This window comes from Chiloscyllium plagiosum, unplaced genomic scaffold (genome assembly GCF_037043375.1).
Source record: "Chiloscyllium plagiosum isolate Xiang-an unplaced genomic scaffold, Cpla_swu_hap1 HiC_scaffold_38, whole genome shotgun sequence".
In the NCBI taxonomy this organism is placed as follows: domain Eukaryota; kingdom Metazoa; phylum Chordata; class Chondrichthyes; order Orectolobiformes; family Hemiscylliidae; genus Chiloscyllium; species Chiloscyllium plagiosum.
This window is the reverse complement of record NW_028270176.1, coordinates 24896229-24917511: the sequence shown is the minus strand read 5'-3', so window position 1 is coordinate 24917511 and position 21283 is coordinate 24896229. Positions and strand designations below refer to the sequence as shown.

Below are 21283 nucleotides of genomic sequence, written 5' to 3'. Positions count from 1 at the left end.
GTTTCTATTCTAACCTCCTTGAGAGTGGTTGTTGGGATTCTGGCAGCACTGGGCTGCTGTATCATTCCTTATATTCGGGGTCTCGCTCAGAGAATGATCGAGACCATCTTGACCAAACAGATGCCCCTGAAGGGTATGCAGGGGGACGGCCTTTACTTGTTAACAACTCATGATGTTGAGAATACCCCCAAAGGCATTTCCAAAGTAGATGAACTTTGAGGTCTGATGCTCTCTGACCTGGAGGCCTCATTGTCACAGATTCAATAAGATCAACATACACTGACAAAAAGAAAAGGAGGGATTGAGAAATAAATTTCAGGTTGTCAGGGTCTTTAAAAGAAATTGTTTTAAGTTAAGAAATAACTTTGAGTGTTGTAGCTGACCACAACAGAAGCAGCAGGGGCATTTCACAATAAGCTTATAGTTTGTAGGTCCGCTTTTTGGACTATCAAAATAATAAAGGATGATCTCAGAAGGTAAGAAAAGAGGAACTAGATAAAATACCAGGAAGGACAGCCAAATGAGACAGACTTAAAAGGAAAACAAGTGAGGCAATTAATAAGTATGATTGCCTTTGGCTTGGGTGCAGGGAATTACCAAATGAGTGAATAACGGGCGCAAGTAATAACCAAATAAGGGGATAGAATGAAATAGACACTTATGATAGGTTTATTGCTTAGTGTAGGGGTGTCAAGAGACCCCTTAGAAAAGTATTTAAAAACTCTGTATTTTACTGTCGGGTGTGACTCTCCTCGTAGAGCCGCCCATCTTTAAAGATGTTCGAACAAATATACTGCTTCGGAACTCTTTGACTCGGACTGAAAATTATTGATTAAGTGGGTTTGTTTCTCACAGTCCTGTTTCACAATGACCAGATGAAAGAGCAGCGCTCTAAAAGCTAGTGCTTCCAAATAAACGCGTTTGAACAGAAAACTGATGCGTGATTTTTAACTTGGGCCACCCCAGTCCAACACCGGCTCCTCGAAATCTATGGATATTGACTTATTCTACCCATCTCCTCAGGAATTATTGTCAATATCTTCAATTTTTCAAGTAACTTGCAATTGTAACCTTGTTCCTCGCCTGGATTTCTCTTCTTTCTTGTATGTTTTAAGTGCGTTGTGAACTATTCCCCGAGGTTTTGATTAACTTAATAAAACCATACTTTTCATCCCCAAAGAAATTGCCAAGGGGATTTTGTTTTCAAAAGTGGATTATTTAAAGTAAACTTCTTTCAGACAGGCGAGCAATAAAATAATTGTAGCGTTTTACAGCTCAGAAGGAAACCATTCAGTCATTGTCTCTGCCTCCCCCACCCTCCCAGGTAACACATTCCAAATTCTAGTAACTCTCAGGATAAAGAAATTTCTCCTCATCTTGCTCTCTTATGGAGAAGCTTGCAGTTGTGACCCTTAGTTACTGTCATGCCAACAGAACATCCTTCTTTACCCTGTGAAAATTGCTCTGAATTTGGAATACCTCAATGAGGTCACATCTTAACCTTCACTGCTTCAAAGAGAATGTTCTCCCTTTACCTGGAGGGTGTGCCTGTATCCTTTTGAATTCTTTAAAGGGATTGTGGGAAAAGATCTACCACCCCGGCCTACCCATAATAGGCCCATACAGAAAATAGGAAAGCAAACTTGGCCAAACTATACCAGAAACACCCAGAATGCTTCAGCAGTGACCAAACTGGTTGACAAGTGAAACCGGACAGAACTATAGTCCCCCGCAGACAAGAGTTGATCTGGAGATGCTGGTGTTGGACTGGGGTGTACAAAGTTAAAAATCACACAACACCAGGTTATAGTCCAACAGATTTAATTGGAAGCACGAGCTTTCGGAGCGCTGCTCCTTCACCAGGTGGTTGTGGAGGACACAATTGTCAGACACAGAATTTATAGCAAAAGTTTACAGTGTGATGTAACTGAAATTATACATGGAAAAATACAGGGGGCGGTGGGGGGAATCCCATCAGCTGTTAGCTGGACCCAAACTGTTTGCAGACTGAATCCTGGCTCACTCACCTTGAATCTTCCTCTCACCTGGACGTCAGTGAATGGACATACTCACATGAGGCTGCCCGTGTTGAACTACAACAAATAGTAAAAAGGCTTGAAACAGGAAGACAAAAGGCCTTTGCTGTATGACATTGGGCAAAAGGAAAGATTTCAACACAGACTTCTGCAACAAATTCAAACTAATGTTCTCAACTCTGGTTTACGTTTTCTTGTCCCCTGTACGCCAGCCCCGGTGAAAGGTGCATAATGTCACCATGCACGGCAGCATCGTAGCTACAAAGTAGTAAAACAAACCATGCTGAACAAGTTACCACATGGAGGTGCTGGTTTTGGACTGGGGTGAATGAAGTTAAAAGTCACACAACACCAGGTCCTCGTCCAACAGGTTTATTTGCAAGTACAAGTCTTCGGAGCACTGCTCCTTTATCAGGTAGTTAGTTGGGCAGGATCATAGGACTCAGAATTTATAGTAAAAAGATCAAAGTAGAGAATGTGGTGCTGGAAAAGCACAGCAGGTCATGCAGAATCTGAGGAGCAGGAGAATGGAAGTGTCATACAACTGATGTGATGTATTGGACAACCCTAGATTGCTGTTAAGTCTTAATCACTTCGAATGGGTTGCAGGTTTTGATTCATTAATATGCAAATCCCAGAACTTCAAGTCACATTCCCGTGATAACTTCAGGTTTGATGTAAAAAAAGGTGACACCTCAGCTCAGACAATGCATTAAAGGTGTGAGGTTAGAGTCTCTGTGTATTCCAACCTTGACTCAGACTGGTTCGATGTCCAAAGTACGAATTTATAAAACGTCACATGCACTGACTGTGTGCTTTTGGAACAAAATAGAACGTATCTGCAAATATTGTGGAGCCGGTGGGTTCTTATGGCTCAGTGGAAGTGTCCCCACCTCTGGGCCAGAAAGTCCAGGTTCAAGTCCCATCTGCTCCAGAAGTGTATCATAACAGGTTGTAGAGTGGAGCCAGCCGTGTACCTCTGGCTCCCTTTAGCTGAATTTGAAAGGAGTTACTCAAAAAGACATGCTCATCGATCTTGGCTACCTCCAGGTATGCCAGAACATCACAAATCCAGGGCATCTGTAACACAGAGGCAGCCATTCAGCCCAAAGTATCGCCCATGGCATTCACCAGCCAATACCTTCCTGTTTATTATGGAGGGGGAGACCAGTGTGATGGCATATATGATAGCCTCGATGGAATCGCATTGGGAATTTAAGAGAAACCTCTTTACCCAGAAAGTAGCAAAGATGTGGAACGTTGCTCCCACATGGAGTGGTCCAGGTGAAACATATCGATGCTGGGGTGTAAACTCAAGGAGGAAAGGATGGTGGTCAAATCGGGAAAACCAATTTGTACACGGATTTCACCTCTTCTGCTGAGGAAAGGGTTATGGAGACTGATAATACCGGTCACATCCACCGCGAGGCCGAACTAACCAATCAGTACCTGCCTGCACGGGAGGGGATCAGTTAGTTCAGTGGGCAGGACGGCTGGTCTCTGATGCAGAGTGACACTCACAGCGTGGGTTCAATTCTCATACCAGCTGAGGTTACCATGAGGGTCCCACCTTCTCCACCTCACACCTCGCCTGAGAGGTGGTGACCATCAGTCATCTCTCTCAAATGGGAGACCAGCTCTCCGGGACTGTGGTACTTTATGTTATCTGTCTGGTCAGAGTTTAATAAGCTCACACTGACCGTTAACAGTCCCTACTACGTTTCTCTGCCAACTCATGTTTCACCAAACAGTCAGAGATTTACAGCATGATGACAGACCCTTTGGTCTAACGTCTCCATGCAGCCCCGTTCTCATAATTAATCAAGTCCTATGTCTGGTGCATATCTCTCCCTACCTATCCCAAATATCTACTTGTCCAAATGTTTCTTAAATAACAAAACTCTCCTCACCTCCACCACCACCTCAAAGAGTGTCTGTCCCAATCTGTGTGAAGAGATTGCCCCTCTGGAGCTTTTTGTATCTCTCCCCCTCACTTTAAAGCTACACCCTCTGCTTTTAGACTCCCCTAGCCTGGGGACAAGCTGTCTGTTATCTATCTTATTTATGCCTCTCGAGATTTTATAGAACTCAACGAGGTCATGGAGCCACAGAGACGTACACCATGGAAACAGACCCTTCAGTCCAACTCGTCCATGCTGACCAGATATCTCAACCTTACCCAGTCCCACCTGCCAGCACCCAGCCCTTGTGCCTTCAAACCCTTCCTATTCATACACCCATCCAGATACCTTTTAAATGTTGCAATTGTACCAGCCTCCACCACATCCTCTGGCAGCTCATTCCATACACGTACCACTCTCTACCCCTTAGGACTCTTTTATATCTTTCCCCTCCCCCACTAAACCTATGCCCTCTAGTTCTGGATTCCCCCAGCCCAGGGAAAAGACCTTGTCCATTTGTCCCATCCATTGAAGTCACTAGATGGATTCCTGGGATGAGCTAGAAGGAGATGTTAAGTTGATAACCCCTGCTATTCTCTGGTGTTTAGAAGAATGAGTGGTGCTGTCATTAAAACATAGTAAAATTCTGAGGGTTTGACCCTGTAAATGCCAAGAGGCAGCTCCCCTCTCTCGGACTGGCCCAGTTGAACTAGCTCAGGATGACGTTGCATTTGGGTGTTGGCTGTTTTAGACCAAGATCAGGAGAAATTCCTTCACTCAGAGAATGGCAAATCTTCTCCAGAGGCTGTGAATTCTCAGTTGTTGAGTGGATTTAACGCTGAGATCAACCAACTGTTGGCCAAACAAATCAAGATATGCAGCAGGAAAATGGTATTCCGGTCAAAGGACTGAGGAGCAGACTGAAGGGGGGGGCGGAGGGGAACTGAGTGGCCTCCTCCTGTTCTGGTTTATATGAAGATGGCATTTGCTGTTCTTGCAGTGAACGGCCTGGCACTGCTGTGAAGTCTGACATAACCAGGTGCGAGAATCACCAACTCACTTCAAGACACCTCTAAGAAAAAGATTTATTCAGTGCTTAAGGGTCCACAGATGCAGCGAGGTAATGTAACTGCTCCCCCACCCCCCTCAGTGCAATGGGGTCTGAGGAATGTCCCTTCTTGCCCCGTGAGGGTAGGAAGTACATCGAATGCCAGCCTCCCAGGACACAGAGCTCCAGGCATTCCTTCTCTCGGCCTGGCTACATTCCTTCCCCTCCTTTCCCGTCGTAGCCCCAGTTGATGCGGATATTGGGAGGCAGCTTCGAGTGAGCCAGTTCCTGGAAGGCGAAGGGGTCTGCGTCGACTGGTTGCTGGTAAAAGCGCAGCAGTTCTCCCGGACTCCTGGTCTGATGGAGCTGGGAATTGGGCACCACGTGTTTGAGCGCTTGCGCCAGCTCACAGAGGAGTCGGAACCTCTGACCCTCATCCAGCTGAGCCTCCTGCCAGTCCGGGCCAGAGGGCGTACCTGTGACCCGTTCCACCGCTGCCCGCACCATCTCTTCCAGCTGCTCAGGAGGCTGGTACTTACGGCTCTGGAAGGGGGGCATAACCAGAGATGGGTCCTAGAGACAGACGGGAGGAAATATATCGTGAGATAGAGAGAGAGAGAGAGAGAGAGAGCGAGAGAGTCAGGTCTGAATGTGAAATCCCAACACCAACAGAACCAGAATGACTCAATATTGCTTCCCCACTGCACACCCAACTCTCTGCGTAGTTCCAGTCCTGTCTGGGCAGGAATCTGAGTGATGGACGACAATCAGACATGTCCCTTAACAACCCCCATTGAAGTTAACCGCAGCGCACCCCCTCGTTATTAACAGACCAACCCCTGGCTACTCCTCGGTTCCTAGAGATGACCCCAGTACTTTCAGCAACCTCCCCCAGTTCCGTGTCAGGATTAACCCCCGACCTCCCCCAGTTATTACAGAGATTAACCCCCGACCTACCCCAGTTTTTAGAGATTAACCCCCGACCTCCCCCAGTTATTACAGAGATTAACCCCGACCTCCCCCAGTTATTAGATTAACCCCTGACATCCCCCAGTTATTAGAGATTAACCCCAGACCTCCCCCGTTACAGACATTAACCCCCGACCTCCCCAGTTATTACAGACATTAACCCCCGACCTCCCCAGTTATTACAGAAATTAACCCCCGACCTCCCCAGTTATTAGAAATTAACCCCCAACCTCCCCCAGTTATTAGAAATTAACCCCCGACCTCCCCCAGTTATTAGAGATTAACCCACGACCTCCCCCAGTTATTAGATTAACCTCTGACCTCCCCCAGTTATTAGATTAACCTCTGACCTCCCCCAGTTATTAGAGATTAACCCCCAACCTCCCCGAGTTATTAGATTAACCCCCAACCTCTCCCAGTTATTAGTGATTAACCCCCGACCTTCCTCAATTATTAGAGATTAACCCCTGACCTCCCCAGTTCCTAGAGATTAACCCCTGACCTCCCCAGTTCCTGGAGATTAACCTCTGACCTCCCTAGTTCCTAGAGATTAACCTCTGACCTCCCCAGTTCCTACAGAGATTAACCCCTGACCTCCCCAGTTCCTACAGAGATTAACCCCTGACCTCCCCAGTTCCTAGAGATTAACCTCTGACCTCCCCAGTTCCTAGAGATTAACCTCTGACCTCCCCAGTTCCTAGAGATTAACATCTGACTTCCCCAGTTCCTACAGAGATTAACCTATGACCTCCCCCAGTTCCTAGAGATTAACCTCTGACCTCCCCAGTTCCTAGAGATTAACCCCTGACCTCCCGAGATCCTAGAGATTAACCCCTGACCTCCCCAGTTCCTAGAGATTAACCTCTGACCTCCCCAGTTATTAGAGACTAATCTCTGACCTCCCCAGTTCCTACAGAGATTAACCTCTGACCTCCCCAGTTCCTAGAGATTAACTTCTGACTTCCCCAGTTCCTACAGAGATTAACCTATGACCTCCCCCAGTTCCTACAGAGATTAACCTCTGACCTCCCCAGTTCCTACAGAGATTAACCCCTGACTCCCCCAGTTCCTACAGAGATTAACCCCTTACCTCCCCCAGTTCCTACAGAGATTAACCCCTTACCTCCCCCAGTTCCTACAGAGATTAACCCCTTACCTCCCCCAGTTCCTACAGAGATTAACCTCTGACCTCCCCAGTTCCTACAGAGATTACCTCCTGAGCTCCCCAGATCCTAGAGATTAACCCCTGACCTCCCCCAGTTATTAGAGATTAACCCCCGACCTCTCCGAGTTATTAAATTAACCCCCGACCTCCCCCAGTTGTTAGAGATTAACCCCTGACCTCCCCAGTTCCTACAGAGATTAACCTCTGACCTCCCCAGTTCCTACAGAGATTAACCCCTGACCTCCCCAGTTCCTACAGAGATTAACCTCTGACCTCCCCAGTTCCTACAGAGATTAACCTCTGACCTCCCCAGTTCCTACAGCGATGAACCCCTGACTTCCCCCAGATCCTAGAGATTAACCCCTGACCTCCCCAGTTCCTAGAGATTAACCTCTGACCTCCGTAGTTCCTCGAGATTAACCTCTGACCTCCCCAGTTATTAGAGACTAATCTGACCTCCCCAGTTCCTAGAGATTAACCTCTGACCTCACCAGTTCCTAGAGATTAACTTCTGACTTCCCCAGTTCCTAGAGATTAACCTCTGACCTCCCCAGTTCCTAAAGAGATTAACCCCTGACCTCCCCCAGTTCCTAGAGATTAACCTCTGACCTCCCCAATTCCTACAGAGATTAACCTCTGACCTCCCCAATTCCTACAGAGATTAACCCCTGACCTCCCCCAGTTATTAGAGATTAACCCCCGACCTCCCCGAGTTATTAGATTAACCCACAACCTCCCCCAGTTATTAGTGATTAACCCCGCCCTCCCTCAGTTATTAGAAATTAACCCCCGACCTCCCCAGTTATTAGACATTAACCCCCGACCTCCCCCATTTATTAGAAATTAACCCCCGACCTCCCCGAGTTATTAGATTAACCCCCGACCTCTCCGAGTTTAGATTAACCCCCGACCTCCCCCAGATATTAGAGATTAACCCCTGACCTCCCCAGTTCCTAGAGATTAACCTCTGACCTCCCCAGTTATTAGAGATTAATCTCTAACCTCCCCAGTTACTAGAGATTAACCCCTGACCTCCCCAGTTCCTAGAGATTAACCTCTGACCTCCCCAGTTCCTGCAGAGATTAACCCCTGACCACCCCCAGTTCCTGCAGAGATTAACCCCTGACCTCCCCCAGTTCCGAGAGATTAATTTCTGACCTCCCCAGTTCCTAGAGATTAACCTCTGACCACCCCAGTTATTAAAGACTAATCTCTGACCTCCCCAGTTCCTACAGATTAACCTCTGATCTCCCCCAGTTACTCGAGATTAACCCCTGACCTCCCCAGTTCCTGCAGAGATTAACCCTTGACCTCCCCCAGTTCCTGCAGAGATTAACCTCTGACCTCCCCAGTTATTAGAGATTAATCTCTGACCTCCCCAGTTCCTAGAGATTAACCCCTGACCACCCCCAGTTCCTACAGAGATTAACCCCTAACCTCCCCAGTTCCTAGAGATTAACCTCTGACCACCCCAGTTCCTAGAGATTAACCTCTGACCTCCCCAGTTCCTAGAGATTAACCTCTGACCTTTCCCAGTTCCTACAGATTAACCTCTGACCTTCCCAGTTCCTAGAGATTAACCTCTGACCTCCCCAGTTATTAGAGATTAATCTCTGACCTCCCCAGTTACTAGAGATTAACACCTGACCTCCCCAGTTCCTACAGAGATTAACCTCTGACCTCCCCAGTTCCTTCAGAGATTAACCCCTGAGCTCCCCCAGTTCTGAGATTAACTTCTGACCTCCCCAGTTCCTAGAGATTAACCTCTGACCTCCCCAATTCCTAGAGATTAACCTCTGACCACCCCGTTCCTAGATTAACCTCTGACCTCCCCAGTTATTAGAGATTAACCTCTGACCTCCCCCAGTTCCTACAGAGATTAACCTCTGACCTTCCCCAGTTCCTAGAGATTAACCTCTGACCTCCCCAGGTCCTACAGTTATTAGCCCCTGACCTCCCCCAGTTCCTAGAGATTAACCCCTGACCTCCCCAGTTCCTACAGAGATTAACCCCTGACCTTCCCCAGCTCCTACAGAGATTAACCTCTGACCTTCCCCAGTTCCTAGAGATTAACCTCTGACCTCCCCAGTTCCTACAGAGATTAACCTCTGACCTTCCCCAGTTCCTAGAGATTAACCCCTGACCTCCCCCAGTTCCTACAGAGATTAACCCCTAACCTCCCCCAGTTCCTACAAAGGTTAACCCCTGACCTCCCCAGTTCCTACAGAGATTAACCCCTGACCTCCCCCAGTTCCTACAGAGATTAACCCCTGACCTCCCCCAGTTCCTACAGATATTAACCCCTGACCTCCCCCAGTTCCTACAGAGATTAACCCCTGACCTCCCCAGTTCCTACAGAGATTAACCCCTGACCTCCCCAGTTCCTACAGAGATTAACCTCTGACCTCCCCCAGTTCCTACAGAGATTAACCCCTGACCTCCCCAGTTCCTACAGAGATTAACCCCTGACCTCCCCAGTTCCTACAGAGATTAACCCCTGACCTCCCCCAGTTCCTACAGATATTAACCCCTGACCTCCCCCAGTTCCTACAGAGATTAACCCCTGACCTCCCCAGTTCCTACAGAGATTAACCCCTGACCTCCCCAGTTCCTACAGAGATTAACCTCTGACCTCCCCCAGTTCCTACAGAGATTAACCCCTGACCTCCCCAGTTCCTACAGAGATTAACCCCTGACCTCCCCAGTTCCTACAGAGATTAACCCCTGACCTCCCCCAGTTCCTACAGAGATTAACCTCTGACCTCCCCAGTTCCTAGAGATTAACCTCTGACCTCCCCAGTTCCTACAGAGATTAACCTCTGACCTCCCCAGTTCCTACAGAGATTAACCTCTGACCTCCCCAGTTCCTACAGAGATTAACCTCTGACCTCCCCAGTTCCTAGAGATTAACCTCTGACCTCCCCAGTTCCTACAGAGATTAACTCCTGACCTTCCCCAGTTCCTAGAGATTAACCCCTGACCTTCCCCAGTTCCTAGAGATTAACCCCTGACCTTTCCCAGTTCCTACAGAGATTAACCTCTGACCTCCCCAGTTCCTAGAGATTAACCCCTGACCTTCCCCAGTTCCTAGAGATTAACCCCTGACCTTTCCCAGTTCCTCGTACAGAGATTAACCCCTGACCTCCCGCGGTGTCTATACAGATTTACCTCCAGCCCTTGCGGTCCTGCTGCGATGCCGGACTCTGTGCGGCTGAATCCCAGGCCCTTCCTCAGGCCCCGATAACCCGAGCCCAGTCTCAGTCTCACCGCCGCCATTGTCCGCCCGCCCGCGCAGCCGCAGACAACGCTTTCCCTCAAGGCGCAGGTTGCACGGGCAGCGAGTGCGCATGCGGATAGCAAACCACGCCCAGTTTGCCGCCGGAGGCCGGCGCTAGAGAGCATGTACGCATGTGCCAACACTGAACCGTACCCATTAAGCGTGTCGGCGGCCAAGGCATTGAAACTATTGCGCATGTCCAATAAGGACAACCTTTGCGCAGACACCATGGGGACGATGCGCATGTGCCACACCTAACCACGCCCATCACTGCCAATTACTTAGCAACTGCTAAGCGCGTCCTGCAATTATGCGCAGGCGCAGAAGCAGATTCATGATGCACCGCCTTCTGGGAATTGTAGTCTATTCTCTGGAATCTCATTCTCAGAGAATCCTACATCACATAATAGATTCCCAACTAGACCCTTATTCTCATGGAGTCCTGTGTTACAAAATAAAAACCGAAGGAACTGTGGATGCAGTAAATCAGAAACAAAAACAGACATATCTGGTGAAGCTCAGCAGGTCTGGCAGAAACTGTGGAGAGAAATCAGAGTTAACTCTTCCTCGAACATACATTTTCTGTCACATTCCACTCTGCCGAGTGGATCCTCATTCCCAAGGAATCCTACATTCCATTAGATAAATCAAACTGGGTTGTCATTCTCAAGGAATCCTATTTTCCATTATGGATCTGGCACTGGATCCTCATTTCCAGAGGATTCTACATTCCATTACACATCCTGAACTGGATCGTCATTCTCAGGGAATCCTACATTCCATTCCACATTCCCAAATGGATCCTCATTTCAAGGGTGCAGCTCCAACAACACTCAAAAACCTGACACCATCTAGGACAAAGCAGTCCACTTGATTGGCACCATATCCACAACCATCCACTCCCTCCACTGCTGCAGTGTGCACTATTAATAAGGTGCAAAGCAGAAATTCATCAGGGTTCCTTAGACGGCAACTTCCAAACTGATGACGCTTCAATCTAGAAGGATAAGGACAGCAGATAAATAAGAACACAAGCCCCTGCAAGTTCCCCCCTAAGCCACTTGCTACCCCTAACTTGGAAATATCTCACTGTTGCTTTAATGTCACCGGGTCAAAATTCTGGAATTCCCTACCTGAAGGCATTGTGGATCTACAGGTGGACTGCAGCCATTCAAGAGGGCAGCTCAAGACCACCTTCTCAAGGGGAAATAACAGATGGACAAAACAAAAATGCTGGTAAACCCACGTCCCATGTGCGAATAAAAAAAACCTTCCTCTTTCTTGTAACCACTAATGTTTCCGTCTGCCTCACACTTGCTTTCAACTTTGATTGATCGGTGGCCAGAAAAACTGGAGAAATAGACCACAGTTAATTGGCAGTTGTGGTTCTGGGAACAGTGAATGTGCTGGTAGTGACCAACCCCCCCACCCCCGGCACTTTCTGTATGAGCTCCATTTTGTTCATCATAACTTAATGAATTTACCATCTAAAATATTAACTGATCCCCACCTCAACCATTCAATATGCAGCACCAACCAGAGATACCCAGAGTCCATTGACCGTAGGACAGTACAGTATTGGCAGTTCGTTCGGCTTTTATATGGAATAGGAGCAGGAGCACAGGAGCAGCCCTTCAGCCCACCATATCTGTGCTAACCATAATGCCATTCCAAACTAATTGCCTTCTGCCTGCACATGGTGCGTATACCCCTATTACCTGCCTGATCGAATGTTTGTCCAACTGCTTCTGAAATGTTATCTGCTTCTACCATGTCCACCAGCAGCATCGAGTGTAACCCTTCTTCAGGACTAGGGGTGAGTGCAGGGACAGCTGCAGATAAAGGGGGAGGCGGGCAGGGTGATTAAGTAGGGACAGGTGAAGACAGGTAGAGGGTACGACCTGGTTGGTCAATGGGAGAAATGAATTCAGTTGGTGTCAGGGAGCTGTGGAAGGGAGGGGGAGAGGCTGGGATGGGAGATTATTTGAAATTGGAGAACTCAATGATGAGTCCTCCGGGCTGTAGACTGCCCAGGCGGAAGATGAGGTGTTGTTCTTCCAATGTGCGGTGTGGTTCATTGTGGCAGTGGAGGAGGCTGAGGATGGTCATGTCGGAAAGGGAGTGGGAAGGGGAATTAAAACTGGGAGGTCCGGTCATCCCCTGCAGACCTGGCCGTGATGCTCAGTGAACCGTTCCCTAAGTTTATGCTCGGTGCCCCCGAGAAGACCACATCGAGAGCACTGGATACAGTAAACTAGGTTGGAGGAGAGGCTGGTGATCCTCTGTCTTACCTGGAAGGACTGTTTGGGGCCCTGGATGGAGGTGATGGGGGTGGTGTACTGGCAGGTTTTCCATCTTTTCCGGTTGCAGGGGAAGGTACCTGGGGATTCGGGGGGGGGGGGGGGGGGGGGGGGGGAGGGGGGAGAGTGACACAAACCAAGGACTGTCGGAGGGAAGGGTGCTTGCAGAGAGCCGGGGGGGAGATGTTCTCGTTGGTGTGGTCTAGTTGGTGTTGGTGGGAGTGTTTGAGGATGACGGGTTGGATGCGGAGACTGGTGGGGTGGTAGGTGAAGACAAGGGTGACTCTGTCTTTGTTGCATGAGCTGGTTTAGAGCAGTGGAACGGGGAAGGGAGGTGGTGCAGCAGAGGGCTATCTGGATAATGGGGGGAGGAAAGGCACATTGTTCAAAATAGGTGGGTATCTGGGGTGGTCACAAGTGGAATGTCTCCTCATCCGAGCAGATGGAGAGGAGGCAGAGGATTTGGGAGAATGGAATGGAGTTCTTGCAGGATACTGGGTGCGAGGAGGTGTAGTCCAGCTGGTTATGGGAGTCTGTGGGTTTGTAGTAAATGTCTGTCTGGAGACTGTCACTGGAGGTGGAAATGGTGAGGTCAAGAAAGTGGAGGGAGGTGGTCGAGATGGACCGAGTGAATTGGAGGACAGGGTGGAAGTTGTGGGCAAAGTCGATGAACTGTTCCAGTACAGCCTGGGGTGCGAGAGGCTGCACTGATGTAATGGTGGAAGAGTTGGGGTACAGTGCCAATGTAGGTACTGAAGAGGGACTGTTTGATATAGCCAACTAGGAGGCAGGCATAGCTGGGGCTCATCTGGGTGCCCATGGCCACCCCCTGGATTTGTGGAAACACAAGGAGTTAAATGTAAAGTTATTGAGGGTGAGGACCAGTTCAGCGAGGTGGAGGAGGGTACTGGTGGAAGGGGACTGCATGGGTCTGTTGGAGAGGAAGAAGCAGAGGCCTAGAGGCCATCCCTGTGGGGTGTGGACGTGTACAAGGACTGCACGTCCATAGTGAAGAGAAAGCACTGGGTCCGGGGAACTGGAAGTTACTGAAGAGGTGGAGGGTGTGGTTGGTGTCACAGGTGTAGGTGGGAGGTGCCTGAACCCAAGGGGGAGAGGATGGAGTCCTGGTAGGAACAAGATGAGTACGGTGGGACAGGACCATGCTGAGACGATAGGTCAGTGAGGGTAGTTGGGCTTGTGGATCTTGGGGGGCAGGTAGAACCGGGCAATGCTGGGCTGGAGGCAATGGAGGGGAGATCTGTCACCCAGACAGCCCTCTGCCAGACCATTCCTCATTCCACTGCTCTCAATCCTCTCCTCCCAATGCAGTAAAGGCAGAGTCTTTATTGTCTGGCTTGCTGTGTTCTTCCAGCCTCCTGGCTGTCTACTTGGGATTCCAAAATCTGCAGTTATTTTGTCTCTATCATCACCCCTGGCAGGGTATTCCATGCAGCTACCACTTTGTGTAAAAAAAACTTACCTCATAAATCACCTTAAAACTTTCCCTGTCACCTTAAACTGATGTCTCCTAGTAGATTAGATTCCCTACAGTGTGGAAACAGACCATTTGGCCCAACTAGTCCACACCGCCCCTCCGAAGAGTAACCCAACACAGACCCATTCCCCTACATTTACCCGTGAGTAATGGACCTAACACTTTGGGGCAATTTAGCTCTGGCCAATTCACCCGATCTGCACATCTTTGGATGGTGAGAGGAAACCGGAGCAAACCCGTGCAGACGCGGCGGGAATGTGTAAACGCCACACAGACAATGGCCCGAGGTGGGAATTGAACCTGGGTCCCTGGCACCGTGAGGCAGCAGTGCTAACCACTGAGCCACCCTGGGAAAAAGACTCCAAATACCCACACCATCCATGCCTCTCATAATTTATATATTTCTATTAGGTCACCCCATAGGCTCTGAGGATTTCGTGAAAATAATCCCGGTTATGTCTAACCCCTCCTTACAGCTAATGCCATTGCTAATGTACAATGTATTGCTTAGGGGTTAGAACTCTGGTCATGATTTCAAATCTCACTGGAGCTTAATCATGGTTTCCTTCCTCTTTAACTTCACCATTGTTACAGATCAGATCAAAGCTCCTTCAAGTTTATCAAGGAGATAGCCTTTATCTTAGTTAAAGGCAAGCACGAGATGCTGTGTTCCAGATGTAATTCGATGGGTCACGCTACTCAGTTTTCACCAAAACTTACTTTATTCTTACCGCTGATTAAAATAAAAACAGAAGAAAGAAATGGTATAACTTTAACTTTAACTTGATTGGAAAACTTAACAGAATAATGGATTATTTAATGACTAAACAGCAACTGTCCAATACAGTAACATCTCACAAACACACCACTGGCAAAGGCAAATTCAGTAAAATAGAGCATCTCGTGAACAACGTTTCTCCAGTCAAGGAGAAAAGAACATCAAGAGAAACCTTTGGTGTAGAGAGAGAACTCTAACTTTTTGCTGGGGCTGAGAGAGAGAGAAAAAACTCCAGTTTTTGGTGGGTCAGAGAGAGCGATGCATAATCTGAAGTTGTATTGCAGGAACTAAAACAGAAGTCAAGAGCGTTTTTAACTTGAAAATAAAGTGCTCCCTAATGTTTGAGCTGTGTGAGAGACAACGTTGCTTTCTGAGGTGGGAAGATGGGGAATTAGAGACAGCGTGAGGATGTGAGGAAATGGTCTAAGTTCCTGCCCAGGAGCAGAGAATGTTATCTCTCTGGCGTGTTTACTGTCCCCATAGTGAGTGATATAAAAACCAACAATGCTTAAAGTAAAAAAAAACTAAAGCAAACCTTCTCCATCCTCTTGATCAATTATCAACTGAAGTGACCATCAACTGAGAAATAGCATCATACCGTCATTGCAATAATCTAAATAGACTGTGGGAATTTGTGATTTCATTTCCATTACAACAGATTACAGATTACAACAGGATCTGGACCAGATGGGCCAATGGGCAGAGAAGTGTCAGATGGAGTTTAATTCAGATAAATGTGAGGTGCTGCATTTTGGGAAAGCAAATCTTAGCAGGACATATACACTTAATGGTAAGGTCCTAGGGAGTGTTGCTGAACAAAGAGACCTTGGAGTGCAGGTTCATAGCTCCTGGAAAGTGGAGTCACAGGTAGATAGGATAGTGAAGAAGGCGTTTGGTATGCTTTCCTTTATTGGTCAGAGTATTGAGTACAGGAGTTGGGAGGTCATGTTGCGGCTGTACAGGACATTAGTTAAGCCACTGCTGGAATATTGCATGCAATTCTGGTCTCCTTCCTATCGGAAAGATGTTGTGAAACTTGAAAGGGTTCAGAAAAGATTTACAAGGATGTTGCCAGGGTTGGAGGGTTTGAGCTACAGGGAGAGGCTGAACAGGCTGGGGCTGTTTTCCCTGGACCGTCGGAGGCTGAGGGGTGACCTTATAGAGGTTTATAAAATTATGAGGGGCATGGATAGGATAAATAGGCAAAGTCTCTTCCCTGGGGTCGGGTAGTCCAGAACGAGAGGGCATAGGTTTAGAGTGAGAGGGGAAAGATTTAAAAGGGACCTAAGAGCCAATTTTTTCACGCAGAGGGTGGTACGTGTATGGAATGAGCTGCCAGAGGATGTGGTGGAGGCTGGTACAATTACAACATTTAAGAGGCATTTGGATGGGTATGTGAATAGGAAGGGTTTGGAGGGATATGGGCTGGGTGCTGGCAGGTGGGACTAGATTGGGTTGGGATATCTGGTCGGCATGGACGGGTTGGGCCGAAGGGTCTGTTTTCGTGCTGTACATCTCTGTGACTCTAAAACAAATTCCGTTTGGAATGAAAGAATCATTGAAGCCACATTCAAACCATTGTAGCTGTATTAGCTTGTCAAGAGTGCAATGCAGCAAGTCCCACTCACCCAAAAATCTGTGACTGTTTTTGTGATGAAATATTTTTCCAATTCCCCCTGTATCAAGTTGAATATGCTTTCCCTGTCCTTTCAGACAGATTCACGACTCGCTGCGTATAAGAAAAAAACAAAATCTCTGACAGGACCATCCGCTAATCTCCCACATCATGGAGAATTCTCTCACAGCCCTGACTGAAACAAACTCTGTACAAGAGCAATTAATGGCAGGAGGGGGACTGTCGCTGTCTGTACTGTGCTAACCCCTGAATCCCAACGGTTACAGCCCCTGTCTTGGCAGCAGTAAAAGTCTTCTTTTGGCTGGAGGTCGTAAAACTTCAGGACGTCTGGGTTTCTGCATATGCTCTCAGAAGCACAGCCCTTATCAATGACATTCTGCTGTTGGGGATCTAAAACAGAGAAGCCAGTATTAGGAGGATGACGCGTCGATGCTAAGTCAGTGTTATGCGAGAATAAAATTTGACACGGTAAGACACATGATGTACCTGTAGCTGAGGAGTGAAGACAGTGTGTCTGCTGCCCGACATATTTCACCAAGTTGCTGGGATCTGCGCAATTCATGTTCGTGGGATCGATGCTACAATACGGGACACACCCGTAACACTGCAGGCCGCTCAAGGTGGTGTTTGTTTCACCTGAGCCACAGACAGGAAAGACACATGTTAGTTCCACAGATACACAAAACACTCAGGTGAATAAGGTCTGAGATTCTATTCATATTCCTCACAACTGAAGAACTGCCTGGTCTTTGAGCGTGGCGCTGAAACGTGTGGAACCTGATGAAGGGCTTTTGCCTGAAGCGTCGATTCTCCTGCTCCTCAGATGCTGCCTGACCTACTGTGCTCTTCCAGCACCACACTCTCGACTCTGATCTCCAGCATCTGCAGTCCTCACTTTCGCACAGTACTGATCTTTACCTACTTTGACGAAGCCACACTTGCAGCACTGTACATTCACAGTTTCCATGTCCCATGGTTAGGCCACACTTGATGGATTGTGCAGTGATTTGGTCTCCACATCCTACAATCAGAGCTCACCTATGGTTACAGTTTTGGTCTTGTTAGAGCACATTTGGAGCACAGTTTACAGTATAGCTCTTCAAATACATTCAGTAAGAGACAAAACAAAAAACTGCAGATACGGGAATCCGAAGTAGACAAACAGGAGGCTGGGGGAACACAGCAAGGCAGGCAGCACCAGGAGGGACAGGCAGGAGGCTGGGGGAACACAGCAAGGCAGGCAGCATCAGGAGGGACAGGCAGGAGGCTGGGGGAACACAGCAAGGCAGGCAGCACCAGGAGGGACAGGCAGGAGGCTGGGGAACACAGCAAGGCAGGCAGCACCAGGAGGGACAGGCAGGAGGCTGGGGGAACACAGCAAGGCAGGCAGCATCAGGAGGGACAGGCAGGAGGCTGGGGGAACACAACAAGGCAGGCAGCATCAGGAGGGACAGGCAGGAGGCTGGGGGAACTCAGCAAGGCAGGCAGCATCAGGAGGGACAGGCAGGAGGCTGGGAAGACGCAGCAAGGCAGGCAGCATCAGGAGGGACAGGCAGGAGGCTGGGGGAACACAGCAAGGCAGGCAGCATCAGGAGGGACAGGCAGGAGGCTGGGAGAACACAGCAAGACAGGCAGCATCAGGAGGGACAGGCAGGAAGCTGGGGGAACTCAGCAAGGCAGGCAGTATCAGGTGGGACAGGCAGGAGGCTGGGGGAACACAGCAAGGCAGGCAGCATCAGGAGGGACAGGCAGGAGGCTGGGAGGACACAGCAAGGCAGGCAGCATCAGGAGGGACAGGCAGGAGGCTGGGGGAACACAGCAAGGCAGGCAGAGTCAGGAGGGACAGGCAGGAGGCTGGGGGAACACAGCAAGGCAGGCAGCATCAGGAGGTACAGGCAGGAGGCTGGGAGGACACAGCAAGGCAGGCAGCATCAGGAGGGACAGGCAGGAGGCTGGGGGAACACAGCAAGGCAGGCAGCATCAGGAGGGACAGGCAGGAGGCTGCGGGAACACAGCAAGGCAGGCAGCATCAGGAGGGACAGGCAGGAGGCTGGGGGAACACAGCAAGGCAGGCAGCATCAGGAGGGACAGGCAGGATGCTGGAGGAACACAGCAAGGCAGGCAGCATCAGGAGGGACAGGCAGGAGGCTGGGAGGACACAGCAAGGCAGGCAGCATCAGGAGGGACAGGCAGGAGGCTGGGAGGACACAGCAAGGCAGGCAGCATCAGGAGGGACAGGCAGGAGGCTGGGAGAACACAGCAAGGCAGGCAGCATCAGGAGGGACAGGCAGGAGGCTGGGGGAACACAGCAAGGCAGGCAGCATCAGGAGGGACAGGCAGGAGGCTGGGAGGACACAGCAAGGCAGGCAGCATCAGGAGGGACAGGCAGGAGGCTGGGGGAACACAGCAAGGCAGGCAGCATCAGGAGGGACAGGCAGGAGGCTGGGAGGACACAGCAAGGCAGGCAGCATCAGGAGGGACAGGCAGGGGGCTGGGGGAACACAGCAAGGCAGGCAGCATCAGGAGGGACAGGCAGGAAGCTGGGGGAACTCAGCGAGGCAGGCAGTATCAGGTGGGACAGGCAGGAGGCTGGGGGAACACAGCAAGGCAGGCAGCATCAGGAGGGACAGGCAGGAGGCTGGGAGAACACAGCAAGGCAGGCAGCATCAGGAGGGACAGGCAGGAGGCTGGGGTAACACAGCAAGGCAGGCAGCATCAGGAGGGACAGGCAGGAGGCTGGGAGAACACAGCAAGGCAGGCAGCATCAGGAGGGACAGGCAGGAGGCTGTGAGGACACAGCAAGTCAGGCAGCATCAGAAGGGACAGGCAGGAGGCTGGGGGAACACATCAAGGCAGGCAGCATCAGGAGGGACAGGCAGGAGGCTGTGAGGACACAGCAAGTCAGGCAGCATCAGAAGGGACAGGCAGGAGGCTGGGAGGACACAGCAAGGCAGGCAGCACCAGGAGGGACAGGCAGGAGGCTGGGGGAACACAGCAAGGCAGGCAGCATCAGGAGGGACAGGCAGGAGGCTGGGGGAACACAGCAAGGCAGGCAGCATCAGGAGGGACAGGCAGGAGGCTGGGGGAACACAGCAAGGCAGGCAGCATCAGGAGGGACAGGCAGGAGGCTGAGGGGACACAGCAAGGCAGGCAGCATCAGGAGGGACAGGCAGGAGGCTGGGGGAACACAGCAAGGCAGGCAGCATCAGGAGGGACAGGCAGGAGGCTGGGAGAACACAGCAAGGCAGGCAGCACCAGGAGGGACAGGCAGAAGGCTGGGGGAACACAGCAAGGCAGGCAGCATCAGGAGGGACAGGCAGGAGGCTGGGAGGACACAGCAAGGCAGGCAGCATCAGGAGGGACAGGCAGGAGGCTGGGGGAACACAGCAAGGCAGGCAGCATCAGGAGGGACAGACAGGAGGCTGGGGGAACACAGCAAGCCAGGCAGCATCAGGAGGGACAGGCAGGAGGCTGGGAGGACACAGCAAGGCAGGCAGCATCAGGAGGGACAGGCAGGAGGCTGGAGGAACACAGGAAGACAGGCAGCATCAGGAGGGACAGGCAGGAGGCTGGGAGAACACAGCAAGGCAGGCAGCATCAGGAGGGACAGGCAGGAGGCTGGGGGAACACAGCAAGGCAGGCAGCATCAGGAGGGACAGGCAGGAGGCTGGGGGTACATAGCAAAGCAGGCAGCATCAGGAGGGACAGGCAGGAGGCTGGGAGAACACAGCAAGGCAAGCAGCATCAGGAGGGACAGGCAGGAGGCTGGGAGGACACAGCAAGGCAGGCAGCATCAGGAGGGACAGGCAGGAGGCTGAGAGGACACAGCAAGGCAGGCAGCATCAGGAGGGACAGACAGGAGGCTGGGGGAACACAGCAAGGCAGGCAGCATCAGGAGGGACAGGCAGGAGGCTGGGGGAACACAGCAAGGCAGGCAGCATCAGGAGGGACAGGCAGGAGGCTGGAGGAACACAGCAAGGCAGGCAGCATCAGGAGGGACAGGCAGGATGCTGGAGGAACACAGCAAGGCAGGCAGCATCAGGAGATGGAGAAATCTGTATTTTGGGTGTAACCCTTCTTCAGGACTGGGAGTGGGTATGGGCGGAGCTGCAGATAAAGGGGGTGGTGTGGACTAGGTGGTGAAGTAATGATAGGAGAGAACAGGCAGCGGGTATGACCTGGTTGGTCAATGGGAGGAATGAATCTGGTTGATGGCAGGGAGCAGTGGAAGGGAGGGAGACGGAGACGGAGAGAGAGGGGGATGGAAAGGACGTTATTTGAGACTGGCGAACACACTGTTGAGTCCTCTAGGCTGAAGAGTGCCCAGGCAGAAGATGAGGTGTTGTTACTCCAATTTGAGATCCAATTTGTTGTGGCAATGGAGGAGACCAAGGTTGGTCATGTCAGAAAGGGAGTGGGAAGGGAAATTGAAATGGGTGGTAACTGGGAGGATGGTCATGTCAGAAAGGGAGTGGTTGGGGGGATTGAAATGGGCTTGGACTGGGACTATGGTCATGTCAGAAAGGGAGTGGGAAGGGGGATTGAAAGGGACGGTGTCTGGGAGGATGGTCATGTCAGAAAGGGAGTGGTTGGGGGGGAGTTGAAATGGGCGGTGACTGGGAGGATGGTCATGTCAGGAAGGGAGTTGGAAGGGGGGAAATGAAATGGGCGGTGCCTG

General features: G+C 50.3%; 2 protein-coding genes across 3 annotated transcripts in view; both read right to left on the bottom strand.

The window, feature by feature from the left end:
• Window positions 1-2392: 2392 nt before the first annotated feature.
• LOC122544243 (large ribosomal subunit protein mL50-like) lies at window positions 2393-10426 on the bottom strand. Its single transcript, XM_043683319.2, has 2 exons — window positions 10288-10426; window positions 2393-5558 (listed from the first exon to the last, which is right to left on the bottom strand). The coding sequence occupies exons 1-2, from the start codon at window positions 10393-10395 to the stop codon at window positions 5196-5198; spliced, it is 471 nt and encodes a 156-aa protein (XP_043539254.2). The 5' UTR covers window positions 10396-10426; the 3' UTR covers window positions 2393-5195.
• Window positions 10427-14894: 4468 nt separating this feature from the next.
• The window catches only part of LOC122546883 (uncharacterized), a 71557-nt gene continuing 65168 nt past the window's right edge, over window positions 14895-21283 (bottom strand). For both annotated transcript variants that reach the window (XM_087981064.1, XM_087981065.1), the window contains 2 exons: window positions 17092-17241; window positions 14895-16995 (listed from right to left, as the gene is read on the bottom strand). In XM_087981064.1, coding sequence (XP_087837190.1) covers window positions 16769-16995; window positions 17092-17241 — 377 coding nt within the window. In that variant the 3' untranslated portion in view covers window positions 14895-16768. The remainder of the gene's footprint in view (window positions 16996-17091; window positions 17242-21283) is intronic.